General features: G+C 44.3%; 1 protein-coding gene across 11 annotated transcripts in view; it reads left to right on the top strand.

Annotated features, from left to right (window-relative positions):
• SNX19 (sorting nexin 19) overlaps positions 1-17213 on the top strand; it is a 99855-nt gene that overhangs the window by 49914 nt on the left and 32728 nt on the right. For 6 of the 11 annotated variants that reach the window (XR_013522832.1, XR_013522822.1, XR_013522827.1 and 3 more), the window contains one exon: positions 8490-8647. Coding sequence is in view for 6 of the 11 variants with exons in the window: in XM_054241741.2 (XP_054097716.2) it covers positions 8490-8647 (158 nt within the window). In the remaining 5 variants the exon portion in view is untranslated. Of the gene's footprint in view, positions 1-8489; positions 8648-10837; positions 11059-16801; positions 16867-17213 lie in introns of those variants that run through there. The other 5 variants (XM_078339208.1, XM_035265112.3, XR_013522823.1 and 2 more) reach the window with 4 other exon arrangements.

The raw sequence follows: 17213 nt of genomic DNA, 5'->3' as shown, positions 1-17213 counted from the left end.
CAGAATGCAGCCCTGGGCATAGTCCACATCCACAGTGCTCAGTGGACACAGGGTCTGATGTCCCAGGCTTCAAGCCATGCTCCAGTAAGTTAGGGTCTTACACATTTACATACTCAGGAGTAGGGATGGAAAGATGCAGGCTGGGATGGAGACCAGCTCACTTCTGAGCCAGTCATGTTGGTTTTCGGAAAGGTGACTCCTGGTCACAAGGCCCTTGAGCACTTGGAGGGCTTGGGCAGAATGCAGAGAGCAGCCATTCACAGGAGAAAACTCCACCCTGAAGGCAGTGCTAGGCAGCCATCCTTCCTTAACTGGGCCTCCTGGGCAGGTGGGGCCTAGTGACCTGTGAGGTAAACAGCCCTTTCAGCACTTAAGGGGAAACCATTAACCCTTTCCTAGAGTAATAGCATCAAAGTCCTAACCATTTTGATCATAAAATCTCATTTGAATTCAGAGGAGCATCTTCTTATCCAGCCTTAGTGTGAGGAATCAGGCCTCTTCCTTTCTCTTTGGCTAGCCTCTTGACACCCCTTATTTCCCATGGCTCTGCTGTGAGATGCTTTTGTTCCAACCAAGCCACTGCCAATTAAGCCAAGTCCACTCCTGCTGACACCCTCTGCCAACTCCTTTCTTGCCTGAACAGTCTACCTCTCTCAGTTTGCCTGGCCCTTTCCTAAAGGTCCACATTAAACTTCCTCTGCTCACCGACGCATCTCTGAGTGCTCAAACACCCATCTCTGGGAGCTCCTTCAGAACTAGTGTCTTGTGCCATGCATTGGATGCTTGGCACATGCCTTCTTCCACCAGCAGTACCTTCTCTTGTGTAGATGAGTGCATGTCCCTTAGGGAGTCCTTTAGCACAGACTCCCAGTTCTAGCAATGAGCCTTTCACACAACACTGACTCTTAAGAATGCTCTTAAATTCTAAAGGCATGTTAGAATCAAAACCTAAATCCAGGAATGCAGCCTCGTTCCCCCAGTCTCCATGGGGACACCAAGCACGTGCCTGAATATCAGGCTTTCCATTTGCTCTTTTCTCTGCCCAGCATGGTTGATGCCCCTACTCCACTGTCTGCACAAATGCCACCTTCTTGGCTTTCCTGACCACCCTGTCTAAAAAAAAGCATTCCTTATCCCATAATTCCTATCCTGCTTGATTTTTCTTCATAGCACTTACTATTGATTTATAGTCCATTGTATTATTATATTATACTATATTACATCACACTACATTTAATTGTTTTAATTGACAAGTAAAATTGTATAGATTTATCAGGTAGAACATGACATTTTGATATATGTACACATTGTGGAAATGGCTACATCAAGCTATTTAACATATGTATTATCTCACATATCATTTTTGCGGTGAGAACACTTAAAATCTCTGTGAGCAATTTTCAAATATACAGTATGTTATTAACTGTAATCACCATGTTCTACAATAGATCTCATGAACTTACTCCTGCTGTCTAACTGAAATTTTGTGTCCTTTGACCAACATCTCCCCAGTTCTACAACCCTTCAGCTTCTTAGCCACTATTTTACTAAGTGTTTCTATGAATTCAGCTCTTTAGAGTTCACATGTAAGTGACAACAAGCAGTATTTGTTTTTCTGTGCCTGATTTATGTCACTTCATGTTACACTATCTATGTTTAAATCTTTCATTGTGTGTGGTTCCCATAAGAATGCAAGCCCCAGGAGGGCCAAGACCTTGCTTCATTCACAGCTCACCCTACAGCTCTGCCTACAGCAGTGTCGGGAATACTGTAGGTGCTCACTGTTGAATGAGTGGATAGGTGAATGAATGAGCAAATGAATATTTTTCTGTAAAGCAAGGACCGCTCTGTGTGATAATGTGACATGCAGCCCACCACGGGATGATACAAGGCTTCCTTTCACAGAACCAAAGAGCCTTTGAACTGTAAAGGTCCTTGAAAGTAGGTTAACTTCCCAATTGTACAGAGTAGGAAAGTGAGTCCCAGAGAGGGAAAACAGATGGAAGTGAACACTTGGAAAGTTAGTATCTTTGACTTCTAATAGTTCTTCCTAGAGCATAGTCTGATATAACAGTTCATCTGGCGAGACTCTGAGTTACCAATTTTCTATAGGTTTTGCATTAGAATAATTTTATAATAAAAGGGACAAGAGAACAAGGCCAATAGCATAAAATTTCACTCTTTCACTCTCTAGTGTTTCTCAAGGCATCATGGAAAAGGAAGCATCTGTGTGGTTGGTCTAGCATCCTTTCAGTAGCTTCAATCTGCAGAAATATTGTTGGAACGTCATTTTTTATTCTTCCCATCCTTTGTTTGTTGGGCTGGACTGAGGACTGTCTGCCTTGGAATGGAGAGGAAATGCAAACATGTGCAAAACTAAGTGGCACTTTCAGCTTCAGGTCCTCAGTGGGCCTTCTCCCTGGCACGTGAGATGTGCCAACAGGCTCATTGCAGGTGGAGGGATCCTGCTCAGTGCACTGCCAGGAATGGCTTGGCGCACTGTGGGTGGAAGCATAATCAGACAACAGCTATTCTAGATATTCCTTTTTTATTCTCCAGAGGGTTTCAGGAAAGTCCTGCCCAGTCAAAATTCTTCTCTTGCAGCTGGGTGTTGAGAGTGATTGCCCCCTCTCTCCTTGTAAGATGGTGTTTGACAGCAATGAAAACCAACAGTTTTAACAGCAGTAATCTCTTGGCAGGACAGACTGATGTGAGACTTGTCCCAAAACAAAATAATTCTTTCAAGGAAGTGTATTTCAAGTTGAGCTCCCGTTCCCAAAATGCTGAGATTCTTATGTGGCTGACACAGGAGCCGAAGCCGAGCCGAAGCCAGGGACATCCAACAATTGCCAGGCACCACGGAGCTGAGTGAAGATTCAGGGGCTTAGTATTTTCCTGAATGGTTCAAAACAGGGAACCTGGAAATGCCGGGGACTCCTGGGGAAAGGCTGTTTCAGCTCCGCCCTGCTCTTCTAAATGGCCTTGTTAGTGACTTCAGCCCCGGTGGTAAGGCATGTGGGTCGGAATACCATTCTCTTTCTTTTCCCTTCACCTCTTTCTTCTCCACAGTTCCTTTCCATAACTGCTTTATATGCTGCTTAGTGGAGCTTTCTGGACATTTTGTCTCCAGGGAGCATAAAATGTCCCTGTGCCTGACAACTTATGCCCTCATATGCCTCTGATCCTCTATGCCAAGGTAGCTATAAAGGCTTACTTTCTAGGCTTGGTTTCCCTGCACAGGCCACAGAACCACTCAAACCTCAGGTGGAAGTGCCCAGCGGGCCTCGTGGTCAGCTGGGGGTAACCCAGTCATTTCCGCAGTCCACTTTCTGAAATTCCACACGAGGGCGCCCAAGGTCTCCCAGGTCAGGCCACACCCGGTTGCCTTGAAGCCGGGAGGTGGCGCTGTTGCTTTAGCCATCAAGAAGGGCATGGCTGTGAACACGGGCTGGGGACACTGCCTCCCTGGGTGCCGGGGGCGGGGGGGGGGGGGGCGATGCGTAGAGAAGATGCTGTGCTTTGGTGGCCAAACAGCGCCACCCACTCCAGGAAGCAAAGCCAAGCTCCAGCTATGGGAGAGAAGAGGCACCCAGACTCAAGGGAGGGCTCTAAATGAGGAGCCAGTGACCTCCGGCTCTGGTTCCGCTCCACTGCTGCTTTGCCCAGGAGGCCTTGAAGGAAGTCATTCATTCTCTCTCCCCAACAGCTTCCTAGGCCTTCCGTGTGTTCAACAGAAATTCACAAACTCTAGTGGCAGGTGAGCTTCAGATTCAAGAAAGAAAAAGACAAAGCCTTGTCCTGGGTGAATTCATTATCCATGGAAAGGGGAGGCAGGTGCATCATCAGAAAGTCACTGTGTGAGGAGGGTCATGGAGGGACAGAGGCGCACCGCGCACCTAGAAATCCCAAGAGAAGGATTTTCCCCAGCCTGGGGAAGCTGGACAGGCAGGCGTGGGCCAGGGAAGGCTTCCTGGTGATTCTAGACAGAGTCTTAGAAGGTGTGAGGAGTCTCCTTGGGAAAGAAGATTAGGAAAAGACAGTGTAGGCCAGGAGACAGCCACAGCAGAGGCAGTGCAGCAGTGCTGGCAGGTGGGTAAGCTGTGCTCTGAGCTAGTGACGGTCGGGCTGAGGATGCAGGGAGCAGACGGGCTGGGCTTCAGGCTGGGCTCCCGTGACTCTCTATAGGTTTTGTGGTCAACATGCTTTGTGGAGTTACAAGCAGTGGTGGCCCTAACACATATATTCAGTTATAGGTCCATAAATCTGCATTCATAGAGATAAATGAGTAATCTCCAGGGTGAATTAGAACTGGAAGAGACACTGGAGCCAGGTCCACCCATGACCAGGTTTCACCTTGACTTGGTGTCATCACAAGGCACTGGCTTTTTCCTCTCTCTTTCTTCCCTGACCAAGGAATACGACAAATTCATTATGATAGCAACTTGTTATGATCTGAAATTGAAGAGCAGCCACGTGTTTATTTGGCGAGATAAATACACACATTCTTTATGTAAGATTAGTAGCCACCAGTTTCTAAAGACATATATCATCATTTATTCGTCAAAACAAAGGTACATGCCCACATGTTACAGATGGGAAAGATGAGGCCCAGAGCTCAGGTGAATGGCCGAGGTCACTCAATTAGTGGATGGTGGTGCTGACACTTCTGTCTGGGCTGTTTCGCCTGGCCACGCAGTCTCCACTCCATGCAGGCACACCTCTCTGGAGCCTAACAGCTTAGTATCACTAGTACCCAGCACACCCACTTACTCTGTGAGAGACACTGCACTGTGATCTATAGGGTCTAAAGCTAGGAGTCCACGTCTCATACAGAATGCCACTGTTCACAGAAAGTGGACAGACACTGCAGGGCTGGTCTGACTGTTCATTCTGAACCCCCCTTCCCCCCCCCCCCACACACACACACACTGCAGCGTGAGCACCAAATGGCCATGAGCATTGATGGAGCACACGGTGTACCTTGAGTTCTAAAGACACAGGATCGTGTCTGAGCTGCTGTAACAGAATACCATAAACTAGGTGGCTGATAAAAAACACATTTCTCACAGTCCAGAGACCAAGGTTCGGTGTCAAATCAGGGCCTGTTTCCTCATAGACCCTGTCTCTCACTGTAACCTCACATGGCAGGAAGGACAAACAAGCTCCCTCAGGCCCCTTTTATAAGGACACTCATCACATTCACGTAGGCTCTACCCTCAAGATCAGATCACCTCCCAAAGGCCCCACCTCCTAATATCACCTTGGGGTTTAGGACTTTAATCTATCAATTTTGAGGGGACACAAATGTTCAGAGGCTTCGCTTTCATCCCAAGGATAGGGTGGGTTCTCAAATGCACAACTTTATATGATTAGCAACCAGAGCACTGTGGCTGGAGCAGTAAGATGAGTGTTGGCATTTGTGACTGTGTTGCAGGAAGGGCCATCCAAGAGTGTCTGCGACTTGGTGCACCCTTAGTTCAAATGGCATCTTTCCCAGATGCTTGGTCTGCAAACGAAGCAGACTGCAGTTTCATGTTTTAAAGTTTCTGCTGCAGAGATCCTTTGCCAGCGGATTGAAGTTTGTGGAGAGAATGTTTTTAATCAACAAAATGTACTGAAGTGGTGTGCAAAGTTCCAGGAAGGAATAAAGCCCACCAATGAGGCCGAGAGAAGCAGAAGTCTAGCAAAGACAAATGAAGGACCCCATCTCCAGGAAGGAATAAACCCCACCAATGAGGCCGAGAGAAGTGGAAGTCTAGCAAAGACAAATGAAGGACCCCATGCTTGACTTCACTGGAAGGAAGCTAAATCCAGCAAGAGGACGGTGAAAAAACACAGTTCCTGAGGAGAGAACAAATGACAAGCAAATGGTCCACAGAGTAACATAAATTAGCCTCAGATTTCCTGAGAGAAGCTAAAGAGAACATGTCTCCAACACTCACAATTGGTGGACAGTGGCATTAAATCCCACAGAGGGGAAATAACTTGCTCTAATAGAAATATCTAAACTGAGAGATGGCTCACAACGTGTCAAGGCCTGGTTTCAATGTTCCATGTGAATTAACCTCTCATTTAATTCTCCTGAAGACTGCATGAAGTATGAGAGTCCCCATCCTCATTTACAGATGGAGGAGTTGAAGCTTGGAGAGAGAAATAACTCACCCCACTTACCCAGTTAGTAACGGGCAGAGCTGGGATTCCAGCCCAAGCAGCCTAGCTCCCAATGGATCCTCACAACCATTTTGTTATACTGCCAGCTCAAGCACAGAAGCAAATCAACAACGGAGTCAAGATTAAAACCCTGAGAATAACCCAAACCTACTTTCTGTTCTTTCCGCCATTTCACTCTTTACTCAAATAGGCCCAGAAGGCTCTCCCCGCAGAGCAGTGGCCCTTGCTAGTCCCTCTGAATGCCCCACTCTTAGATTTGCACAGAGCCTGCCTCTTCAATTGCTTTTCTGACCACCCCAAACAAAATAGCAACATGCTCGCATCCTCTGTAACCTTGGCACGTCTGCTCCCTACTGTTTCATTCACTGATAACCGTATCGCCACCCACCATACTATTGCTGTATTTAGTCTTTTTGTTTGTTTTTGTTTTGTTTAGTGTCTTCTACTAAAACACAAGCTTCACAAAGAGAAACATCTTTGCTTTCTTCCATGATAATATCTCCAGTCCCTAGCACATATAAACATTTGGTAAACGTTTAATGAATAACTAACTGAAGAAACAAATGAGCAAATCATAAATAAATAAATTATATGCACAAAGAACTCAGACACTCTGTGCCATGCATCAAAAGCTCTACCTGATAGCTTGTTACTGAGATGCTTACCCAGACATCAAAATCCGGTTTAAATTCCACCTCCTTCGGGAAATCTTCCCAATCTTTCCACTAACTGAGTTACTGGCTGAGAGCTGAGTCACTCCAGGAATTTTCTATTAAGCTGTAGGAACTTCTGAAAAGGAGGATGTAATACATCAACTATCAGCAATTAACACTTTTGAATATACTAAACAATACATGTACAACATTTTCTAGATAACAGATCTGAACTAAAATACAGCTAGCATGGAGTTATACAAAGAACATGCCAGTCATAATGCTAGGTACTTTGCACGCTGTACTAATCGCCAAATATTCCCAGCTTTGTGCCTTCCTGGCACCTGTGATAATTGTACTGCCCAGACTCTTCCTGGTTGGGTGGTACCATGTGACCCCTTCTAGCCAATCAGACATGAGCAAACCTGCTACCCATTTAAAAGTGCTAATGAGACATCCTTCAGAGCTGTGTTTTCCTTTTGGCTCAGCCAACGGGTAATCTTCAAGGAGCCTGAGTCTCTGAAGACCCCCATGGCCCCAGTCTTATCCCAGCTGAACTGCACAGCAATTTTTTGAGGTAATCTGTCTATCATTGTCCTACAGATAAAGGAAAGGGCTCTGAGATAAAAAATGATTTGCCCAAGTCACCCAGGTAGTAAGTGACAGCCAGGAGCAGAGGACAGATCTGATGTTACAGTAAAACCTGTAACTTTTACTTACTTGTACTCTCTTTAAAGTTACAATAAAACCTGTAACTTTTACTTACTTACTTGTACTCTCTCTCCCAATCTGACACAATAAAAACAAAGAATAGGGCTTTATGGGAATATCATCTGCTTCCAGGAAAACAGAGGCTTTGTTTGGACCCACAGCTTTGGGCTGTTGGGGGTTAAGAAGTGTCAATAGGACACTGGGATGATGGGAAATGGTTATGAAAGCTGGTGGTGTAAGGGAGGAAGTGCCACTGACAACATTCTCCCAGTTTGTTTTCACTTGTTAGAGAGTTAGAATCCTTGGTCTGCTTTGATTCCTTCTCACTGAACACTCATCAATCAGGAAGTCAACACCAGAGTGAGCGCTTCCCGGGGCTGGGCGCTGTGCTGAGGGCATCTTGATGGACCCAGCACTCACAGCCCCACTTTCAGGGACCTGCAGGCTGTTCAGCTGACCCTGCTTCTGTTTTAAGCTTTTAAACTTCTGTGATTCCATTCCTGGTCCACCCAAAGTTCTACTTGTTCGTGTGGTTGTTAAGTTTAGAGATGAGAAATTGCATCTGAAAATACAATACAGAGCTGTGTTACATATGTGAACATGGGGGATTGGGACTGTCTGTCTCTAGTCTCATATTTCATTTTTAAGGGAGGGAAGGTATAAATGTATTTCCACCTACTTGGAGATTCATTAGGAGAAAGGGGCAGAGAACTGGACTCTGAAAAGGAGCCACTGTAAATACTGTAACCAAACAGAATCTGCCAGGCTAGAGGGAATTGCACCTTCTCACTGCACAAGATTAACTGATGTGGGTAAAGCTACTGGAGTGCTTCTGAAGCAATCCAAGTGTTGTTATTATGATTATACTGTTAGCTATTTCTTTCGTGAGATTCTAAGTGAATTTTTTAAATGCCTTGTTGGTCCATTCCTACATCTCTGCTTCCGGAACCCAAGAGCAAGTTCTCTGGATCACGTCAGCTCCTCTGCTGCTTCCTCAGAAAAAGAGAAGGTACTTGGTGCCAAACAAAAGACAGAGGCTTGGAGGGAGGAGGAAGTTGGCAGAAGGAAGAAAGAGGCACAAGAAAGAGAGAAGGGGAAGCCAAAAGCAAGAGGTAAGAACACACCTCAATTCTTTATTTCTGCCTGAGGACTCACTGAAGCATCGCATTGGTTTGGGAGAGCAAATGAGATGTGACGTGTTATAGAAAGTGGATCTTAAAACTCTTACTATAAATAACCCACAATAAGTAAAACTTTTGCTAGGCAAGAAAAAAGATATCTAAAGAGAAAAGAGACACTAACTACATAGACTCTAACTACAGATCACTACTGTAGAAACGGGAAGGGCCAAATCATTCTCATGCTTAGCATAAATTTACCCGTCTAAGACGATTAACCATTTGAGTTTGTCTGAGAACTATTTTGGTTTTAGTGGTGAAAGTCTTGGATCCCCAGCAACCCGCTCAGCCCCCAGCAAATCAGGATAGTAGGTCACCCTACCCCTGCCTGAAATGCCCTCCTCACATGCCGCCCCTCCCACCTCACCTCTTAGTCAAGGTGTCTTTAAACACAGTCTCCTCCACAGCGCGCTTCATGATCCTCAAGCAGAACTCGTTCTTGTCTCTGTGTGTTCCATGAGGCCTTTTACATAACCACAATAGCACTTACTGATTGTGTGCTGTTTCCCACTAAAATGTGTTTCTCTCTGATACAGTATAAACTCTTTAAAAGTAAATAATCTCATATTTGGATCTCTGGTACCCACACAAACATTTTCTGATTATATGAATGAATAAACAAAGGAACAAAGGAAGTTTGAGAAAACCATATATATTCACCATTCAATTTCAAACATTACTTGAGATGTTCCCACCTGCACCAAACTACCTGGACGTGATGGCAAATTCTGAAGGTCTGGATCAGAGGCAGACAAACAGGGATGCTTGGAAGGCAGAAGGCTCCCACAGAAAATGTTTCACCTGTTGCTAATATGCTACACATAGTTTCCACCATTAAAAATCTATTCTTTGGGGTTAAGCCAAATTTCCCCCTTGCATAGGACCTTCCCAGAATATTGTTTAAAATCTTATTTTGCTATTCACCCAGGTGACTGGCTTAGCATTCATAGTGATCAAGCCAGCCTTGAGGTCTTGCTCAAGTAGCCTAAGGCACCTGGCAACATAGAAATGGCTATATTTCTAGGTGATAAATACCTCAATTCTAAAGATTAAAATGTTCTCTTGGTATTCTGTTTTTAAGTGGTTTGGTCCCAAAATAACCCAGAGTTTTGCTATTATGTTTGCTTATAATTGAGCTTGGAGGAGGACTGGGTCCCATCTTCTCATGAAGGCTAAATTGGTAAGAATTTGTTGCTGTGCTGGCTAGAGCCCAAATTACCTGCAACTATATCTACCATGGGTTCTGCGAGCTACGTGGCTTCCCTAAGCTTGGACTTAAAGTGTTCTGTGAGAAGTGTGTTGCTTTCTAGAAGTGGGTGGAAGGTGGAGGGGTGGGAACCATGTTGGGCACATTTATGAAGAGAGAGTGTGACAGACTCTGTGTTGACAATGAAAAGGCTGGAAGCGATGTAGTCTAAGAGGGAACATTAAATGATCAGAGGGAAACAAAGAGGTTTCTTTGGGGCAGAGGGAGGTAAGACACAAGGACTCAGAGAGGCTGGTCTTCAGAATAAATATCTAGAACCTCACTTGAAAACACCAGGAAGATATCATGGTGGCCCCGAGCAGAGAGGAGAGGCAACACAAGATTCCATTTGTAGACTTAGTCATGAAATGGTGTGATTTGAGGCCTAATTTGTTTTAAATGTTCCTGCCTTTTTGATCTCTTTAGTTTATAATCTAAAATCATCTTGTGAAATACTTTGAACCTGGATCTAAGTTGAACATGAAACACAGCTGAGTGTGAAAGAGAATAATGGTGCCACAAATTTGAATGAGAAATAGCTTCAGATCATTCAGTAAATCCCTAACTGGAACACTATGTGAAGGGGGTGGAGCACAGTTTCACAGCTCCACTCACCTGGGAGCCTGGGGTACAGAGGGGCTGAGGAGGGTACAGGGCAGAGTTCCGCCTGCTGTGGTGAGAACTCGCTGCAAGGACTGTGCAGGCCCAGCACTGGGCCAGGGAGGGGGATTCCTGCTCTGTGTGTGCTTAGAGACTGTCTGACCTAAACAAGAGCCACTGGAGACTAGTTTCTCATGGTTGTAAACCTTACTCAAGACAACTGGCCAATCACATGAGGCTGAGGGGTATAATATTAGATTATATGTGGTATTTTACAGTAAATACAGCATAAGTCCTGGAGCCGTGCAGACCTGGACTTGAATCTCAGTTCTGTCATTCATCACTCTGTGACGCAGGGAGTGGATGTCGACCACTGAACCTTATAGAGCCTCAATTACCTACAATTAAAATGAAGATGACTATCCCTCTAACATCGGGCTTTGATAGGCACATAAAGGAAAGATGAGAGTGACGTGTCCAGCACAGAACTCAGCTCATGGTAGGTACTCACATTAATTCCTTTCCCCTTCTTAGGAGAGGTGAGATTCAAAGACACTGAGGCAGTTTCTGATTTCTACACCCACTCAGGCCACCTCCCTCTCATCTGGATGACCTGCCTTATCTGGCCACACTGACTCTGACTGGATTCAGAGATGAGCTGTTGATCAGTGGCTCTAGTCAATTAGCTGCTTGGTGACCAGGGTGCATGCACCACATCATAAATCTCGTGTCAAATTTCTGTTTGGAACCCTTCAGTGGCTTCACATTCCCAGCTCTTTAGCAGGCCTTCAGGAGCCTTTCCTGAGCTGGCCCCTGCATCCTGCTCCCTTTCGTGCTGACAGACTTCAACATGCATCCTTCCTGCCTTCAGGCACACTGGCGAGGCACTCAGATCTATTCCTACAGTTCCCCAAAGGGCTCTGCCTTTGCACAATTTGCCCCTATGCCTGAAAAGCTTCCCATATCTCTCTTCTGCATGCCATTTGTTTATTTGGATAGCTCCACTCCATCTTTGAGATTCAGTTTCCATATCACTCTCAGCTTTCTGCAGCCAACGGCCCTGCTGTTTGCCGTTTGCCTGACTGTGCATGCACTCATCATAACAAGTAGCGCGTGACTGCTTCTGCAGACTCTACTGTGAGCCTCTGCAAGAAGAGCTTGTGTCTTGTTTACTGCTCTCCTCCCAGCACAGAGAATGGCACAGAGGAGGGACCCAATAAATTCAATTTTTAAACTTCTAGTTTAAAGTAATAATGATAGACTCAAAGAAAAGTTGCAAAAACCTTTCCTAGCTTTCTCTTACATACACATCTCATAAAACCCTAGTAAAATTATTAAACTATGAATTATCATTCATATAATACTCTTAGCTAATCTACAGACCTTATTTGAATTTAACCAATTTTCCTACTAATGGTCTTTTTCTTATCCACATTGCATTGAGTCAGTGTGTCTTCTTAATCTCCTCCAATATGTGAGCTAAGTCCTCAGTCTGTCTTGTCTTTAATGACATTGATATACTTTTATTTTATAGAGTGTTTCACCATCTGGGTGTGTGTTTGGTATTTTCTCAAGGTTCAGTGTAGGTCATGCCTTTTCAGCAATATGCCCAGTGGTGTTATATCCTTCTCAGTGTATGATATCTAGAGGTACATGATGCCACTATGCCTTACACTGGTCATTTGGTGATGGGGATGCCTGTCAGGTTTCCCCTCTGTAAAGTTAACTGGTTTTCCCATTGCATTTAATAAGTATCATGTGAGAAGATACTTTAAGATCAATAAATATATTTTAATATATCAAAGGACAGAATCTGAAAGAAAGATGATTAAATAGATGTAAGTATGAGCTCTGTATCTGCATTTAAAAAGCATACATTAAGGATAACATAGAGAACATGAGACACCAAGTGAGACAGCAGGATGGATTTAAGCCACCAGCATCACTACACTTTCAGGAAGCATTCACAGAACTACATCCTCTGGGTCCCGGGGTTGAGAGTCCTGTTCCGTTTGCTCAGGAGACCACCCTGGGACAGCACAGCATGTCCAGATCTGGGCACCATCCCTGAAATTGAATACAGTCACACTGCATCAAAAGTGCATTTGTTACCCAAATTCTACCATACAACCACAGCAAAAGAGAAAGACAACCATCTAAATCGTGTTTACAAGAGAGTAATCTTAGTTATAAGTTTGTATATCTAACCCTTTCTTTATCCTACTTATCTCATATTTTATATTTACATTTTAAGAACAACCAAAGAGGTTTTCAAAGAGTGAGATGACTCACAATTTTCACTTAGGCTCATTGTTCCTGAGAAAAGTGTGACTCCAGCATGTAACCAACTAGAGCCTGTCCAGAGAGGTGAGCAAACAGATTTTGGTCTACAGGGTGGATTAAAGGAAGGGCAGATGCTCACATTTAAAAAGCTGACACTCATGAAAGTGAAGAGTAGTCATCTTAGTCAGCTCGGGCCAACTAAAAAAACGCCATAGACAGACTGGCTTTAACAACAGACACTGATTTTCTCACAATTCTGAGGGTTGGGAAGTCCAAGATCCAGGTGCCAGCCAATTTAGTTCTGTTGAGCACCCTCTTCCTAGCTTGCAGACGTCCTCCGTCTCACTGTGTTCTCACATGGAGGGCACAAGAGAAAGTGAAGTAAGTATAAGGACTCAAATTCTATCAGACCAGCTCTCTCCCTTACGGCCTAAATTACCTTACTTACCTGCATAAAGGCCCTATCTTCTACACTGGAAGTTAGGAGTTCAACATGTGAATTTGTGGGGGACACAAATGTTGAATCCATAGCTGTAGTTATCCTCAAACAAGTTCATTACTTGTGTAACAGGATGTTCGAGTGGGACTTCTCTTTATTATCTCACTGTCTGCTGAAGCCCTAACACTAAGTACAATAGGTGCCAACTACCTTCAAATTTAAAGAAAGGGGCAAGACCAATAATTTCTTCTGCTTGCATTGGACTATCACTCTTCTCCAGATTAGGTAGGAAAAGACTAAATATCCATTAGGGAAGAGCAACACAAATGGTAAGTTTCCTTCAGAAAGAAAGTTGTAGCCTGGGCAACGTAGTGAGACTTCATCTCTAAAAAAAAATCAGCCTGGGCGTGGTGGTACAAGCCTGTGGTCTTGGGTGGCTGAGATGGAAAGATTGCTTGAGTCTAGGAGACTGAAGCTGCAGTGAGCCATGATTGCACCACTACACTCCAGCTTGGGCAGCAGAACAAAACTCTGCCAAAAAAAAAAAAAGCTGTATGCTGAAATGCCCTCCTAATCCTCCACTACATGGACCAATTGAAATGAGTTTCAAGAACCTCTTATGGGCTTGCCATATATTCCTTGGAATTGGGGCAGATTCTAGAACTGGTATCTGAGTCACACTCACTTGGAAGAAACTCTGAAAGAGTCAGTCTCTGGCTGGGGACAGGGAGTAAAAGCTGTGCTGGCAGACTGAAGGAGCTATACTAATGGCAGAGCAAAAATAGACGTTTCCCAAGGTCCACATGCGAACCCTGAAGAAGAGATCAGCATGAGGCAGTTTGAAAACTATCCGAGAGGACCACCAGAATTAGAGAGTGTAGGGTGGACAACCACAGCAGAAGAAGACTACAATGAACCACCAGCCATGGGCTGGGAGCATGTCATCAACATCTAACCAAAGAGGCGTCACCCACACCATAAAACCACAGTTGAAAGTCCCCAGAGGAGGAGCTTGGAAGAACCCAGAGACCCACCCATGAAAGAAAGGAGGAACACTTGGGTGCTCAACTCAGAGAGGCCTCATGCCAGATCACCTGGGCCTGCCAAGTAAGGAAGAGCTTTCCCATCCACTGCCCTTCTCCTTCCACCCCTGGCCAGCCCTGAAGGAGCCGACAGTAACATGAAGAGTGCGAGGTAGAATAGCCAGGAAGACAAAAAGAGAAGGAGCAAGGATCTGCAAGTTTACCAGCCCCAGCCAGGGCAAAGGTGGTGACTGAAAGCTTGGAGTTTAATAAAATATTGCACTGGACTTTTAATATCTGAAAAAGACCAGAACATTCCATAGGATCTGCAGGAAGAAAGAAGGAATTGAAAAAGAGTTATAACACAAAGTAGAGGAAAAATAAAGTTTCCTTCTGTTAACACTGTACCAAATCCAGTCATCAGAAACAAAAGGTTCCTTACATAGCCAACTTTTGGTGTGTGATTACTGGTAAAGCCACACGGAGCTCTGCACTTAGCAGGGTTCCACACTTGGTTTAATGCTACTATGATAAAGTTTGGGGCGCAACAGCAACACTATGTGAATTTTTTTCTTTTTCACAATTTCACCGGTAAAAAGATTCATTCTCACTGTGGATCTCAGCAACTTTAGTATTACAATTTTTATTTTTTCCTTTATTAAGTGAAGAGCTCTCACCTTTTCACTTAACGGAAGCACTTTCCAGCTTCTCTTTGGCATGTTCAAATGGCCAGCATCACCACTTTTGTTCTTTGGAGCCACTATTAAGTAAAATGAGGGTCACTTGAAGACAAGCACTGGAAAACAATGACAGTCAATCTAATAACTAAGACGGCTCCTATGTGACTCATGTGTGCGTGGCGTTGACAGCATGGACACGCTGGACAACAGGATGATTCACGTCATGGGCAGCTGGAGTAGGACTGCATGAGATTTTATCACACCACTCAGAAGGGCATATAATTTAAAACTTACGTGTATTTCTGAGATTTGTCATTTACTATTTCTGGACTGCGGTTATCCACAGGTAACTAAAACCGTAGAAAGTGAGAATGCAGATAAGTGCGACTACTGTATCAGGACAAGTCTGTTAATACTCAGAGCTGCCTGGATTGGAATGGGCAGTGTAAAGGAATCAGAGCTTCTGTTCTCCAGAATCCATACAGCAGAGGTGGGTCAGCTTCTTGGCATGTTTGTGCCTCCAAAATCCTTTTCAGTCCTGGAATTATCTCATTCTTTGATTAATGAATGTCTTTCAAGAGGCCTACCTTAGCAACTTAACCAGGAAATGAATTCACTAGTACCGTGACCAGGTAAGAGTATTTCCAAAGGCAGCCTATGAGCCCTCGATGGATGCAGTTCACGAATTCCCTCTATTTCTGTCTAAGTTTTGAGCTGTTTTTCTTTAATGAGAACGTTATTGCCATTACTCACTGTATTTTTTTGATCATTCTTAGTTGGATCTTATTATGGCTGGCACATCATGACTCCTTTATTCTAAGAAAAGGGCTTTTAAAAAGTCCCAGAAACTATCTAGGGCTTAATGCCACTTTCATTAATCATTATTTTGACAAAGAAGCATAAACAAGCTGACAACCGCTGTTTAAATTTAACATTAAAATTCGATGTGTGTGTCTCCGTTATTGTTGTTATTATTTTTAGTCAGGGAGATGGTTCCAGGAGAAGAAAAGAAAGTCAGTTGCTTTCTGAGGTCAGGAGGGAAGTTTATCCTGTCAACCCCACGTACAGTGTTAGTCTCTGGAGTCACAAGGACTGCAGCTCTGCTTCAGAGACCCACCACTAATGACAACTGTCAGGCCCAGGAACCGAAAAGAAGTGGGTATGCTTGATCACGCTCAGTAAACGCGTTTCGCTGCTGACTCACTTCTGCGTGTTGGAAAACGTTGAGCTTCTTTCATACTGTATTTTGGCCTTGACCTTTGTAGCATTTAGCCTCACTACAATGGGGTCTATGTGCTTCCACACCCTCAGAGCAGGCCCCTAATTATAGCCATCCATTAAACTGTCAGAAAGAAATCCCCAACTCAATCATGTCTTTATCAAACTCTGGCTGTCAGTGGGGTCAAGTTAGGCATCAAGTCTGACCTGCCCAGAGCCCCTGTCATGTGTTCGTCTCACACTCACTGGGGTCTTTGTAATTAGGCAGCCCAGACAGCCACCTGGCCACCCCAGCCCAGTCCCCTCTCCCACTGCATTGCCCAGACAGGGCGGAGCCAAGGGAGGCTCTGGAGCCCAGATAACGGGGCTGACATAATGTAAAGGCTTCTCCTTGACCTTATCTTGGAGAATAAGGAAGTTGTGTGGAGCTGTCAAAGCCCTAAACTGGAAATGGGGACTCTACGGAACAGGGAAGGATCTAGTTTCAAGGGAAAAGGTTATTCAGTTGGGACCCGCTTTTGGTGATTGTATAATAGAATCAGAGGATTTTATCACTACAAAGGAACCTGTACCTGTCTAACCCTTTATTTTACATTTCAGCGCAAATGCGGTCAAGGGACTTGGGTTTTACATTTATTACTGAGTCTGGTTTTCTTGAGTTTCAGGTGAGTAATATTTTAAAGGGAACTGTAAGGTTGAGGTTAATCCAGGGTTGTTATATGTGGCTTTTATATTATTCTCTAGTCGGTTCACAGAAATTTGTTTTGTCTTCCATACGAGATTATACAATTCCTCAAGGATAAAGCCCATAGCGTTAAGAAAACTTTAAAATATTTGTTGAGAGTTAGCAATGCTCTTTATTCATTTTTTTCCATATTTGAATGTGTGTATGTGTTCCTTTGTTTCTCCCCAGATATAAACACTACCTGCAAATTAGAATAAAAACGCCATATTTTACTGCTAGTCCTATTACTGCATTAAAAAAATGAGGACATTGAGATCCAGGGAAGTG

The sequence above is a fragment of the Callithrix jacchus genome, chromosome 10 (genome assembly GCF_049354715.1).
Source record: "Callithrix jacchus isolate 240 chromosome 10, calJac240_pri, whole genome shotgun sequence".
NCBI lineage: Eukaryota > Metazoa > Chordata > Mammalia > Primates > Cebidae > Callithrix > Callithrix jacchus.
The sequence above is the reverse complement of the archived record's forward strand: the minus strand, read 5'-3'. Positions and strand labels throughout refer to the sequence as shown.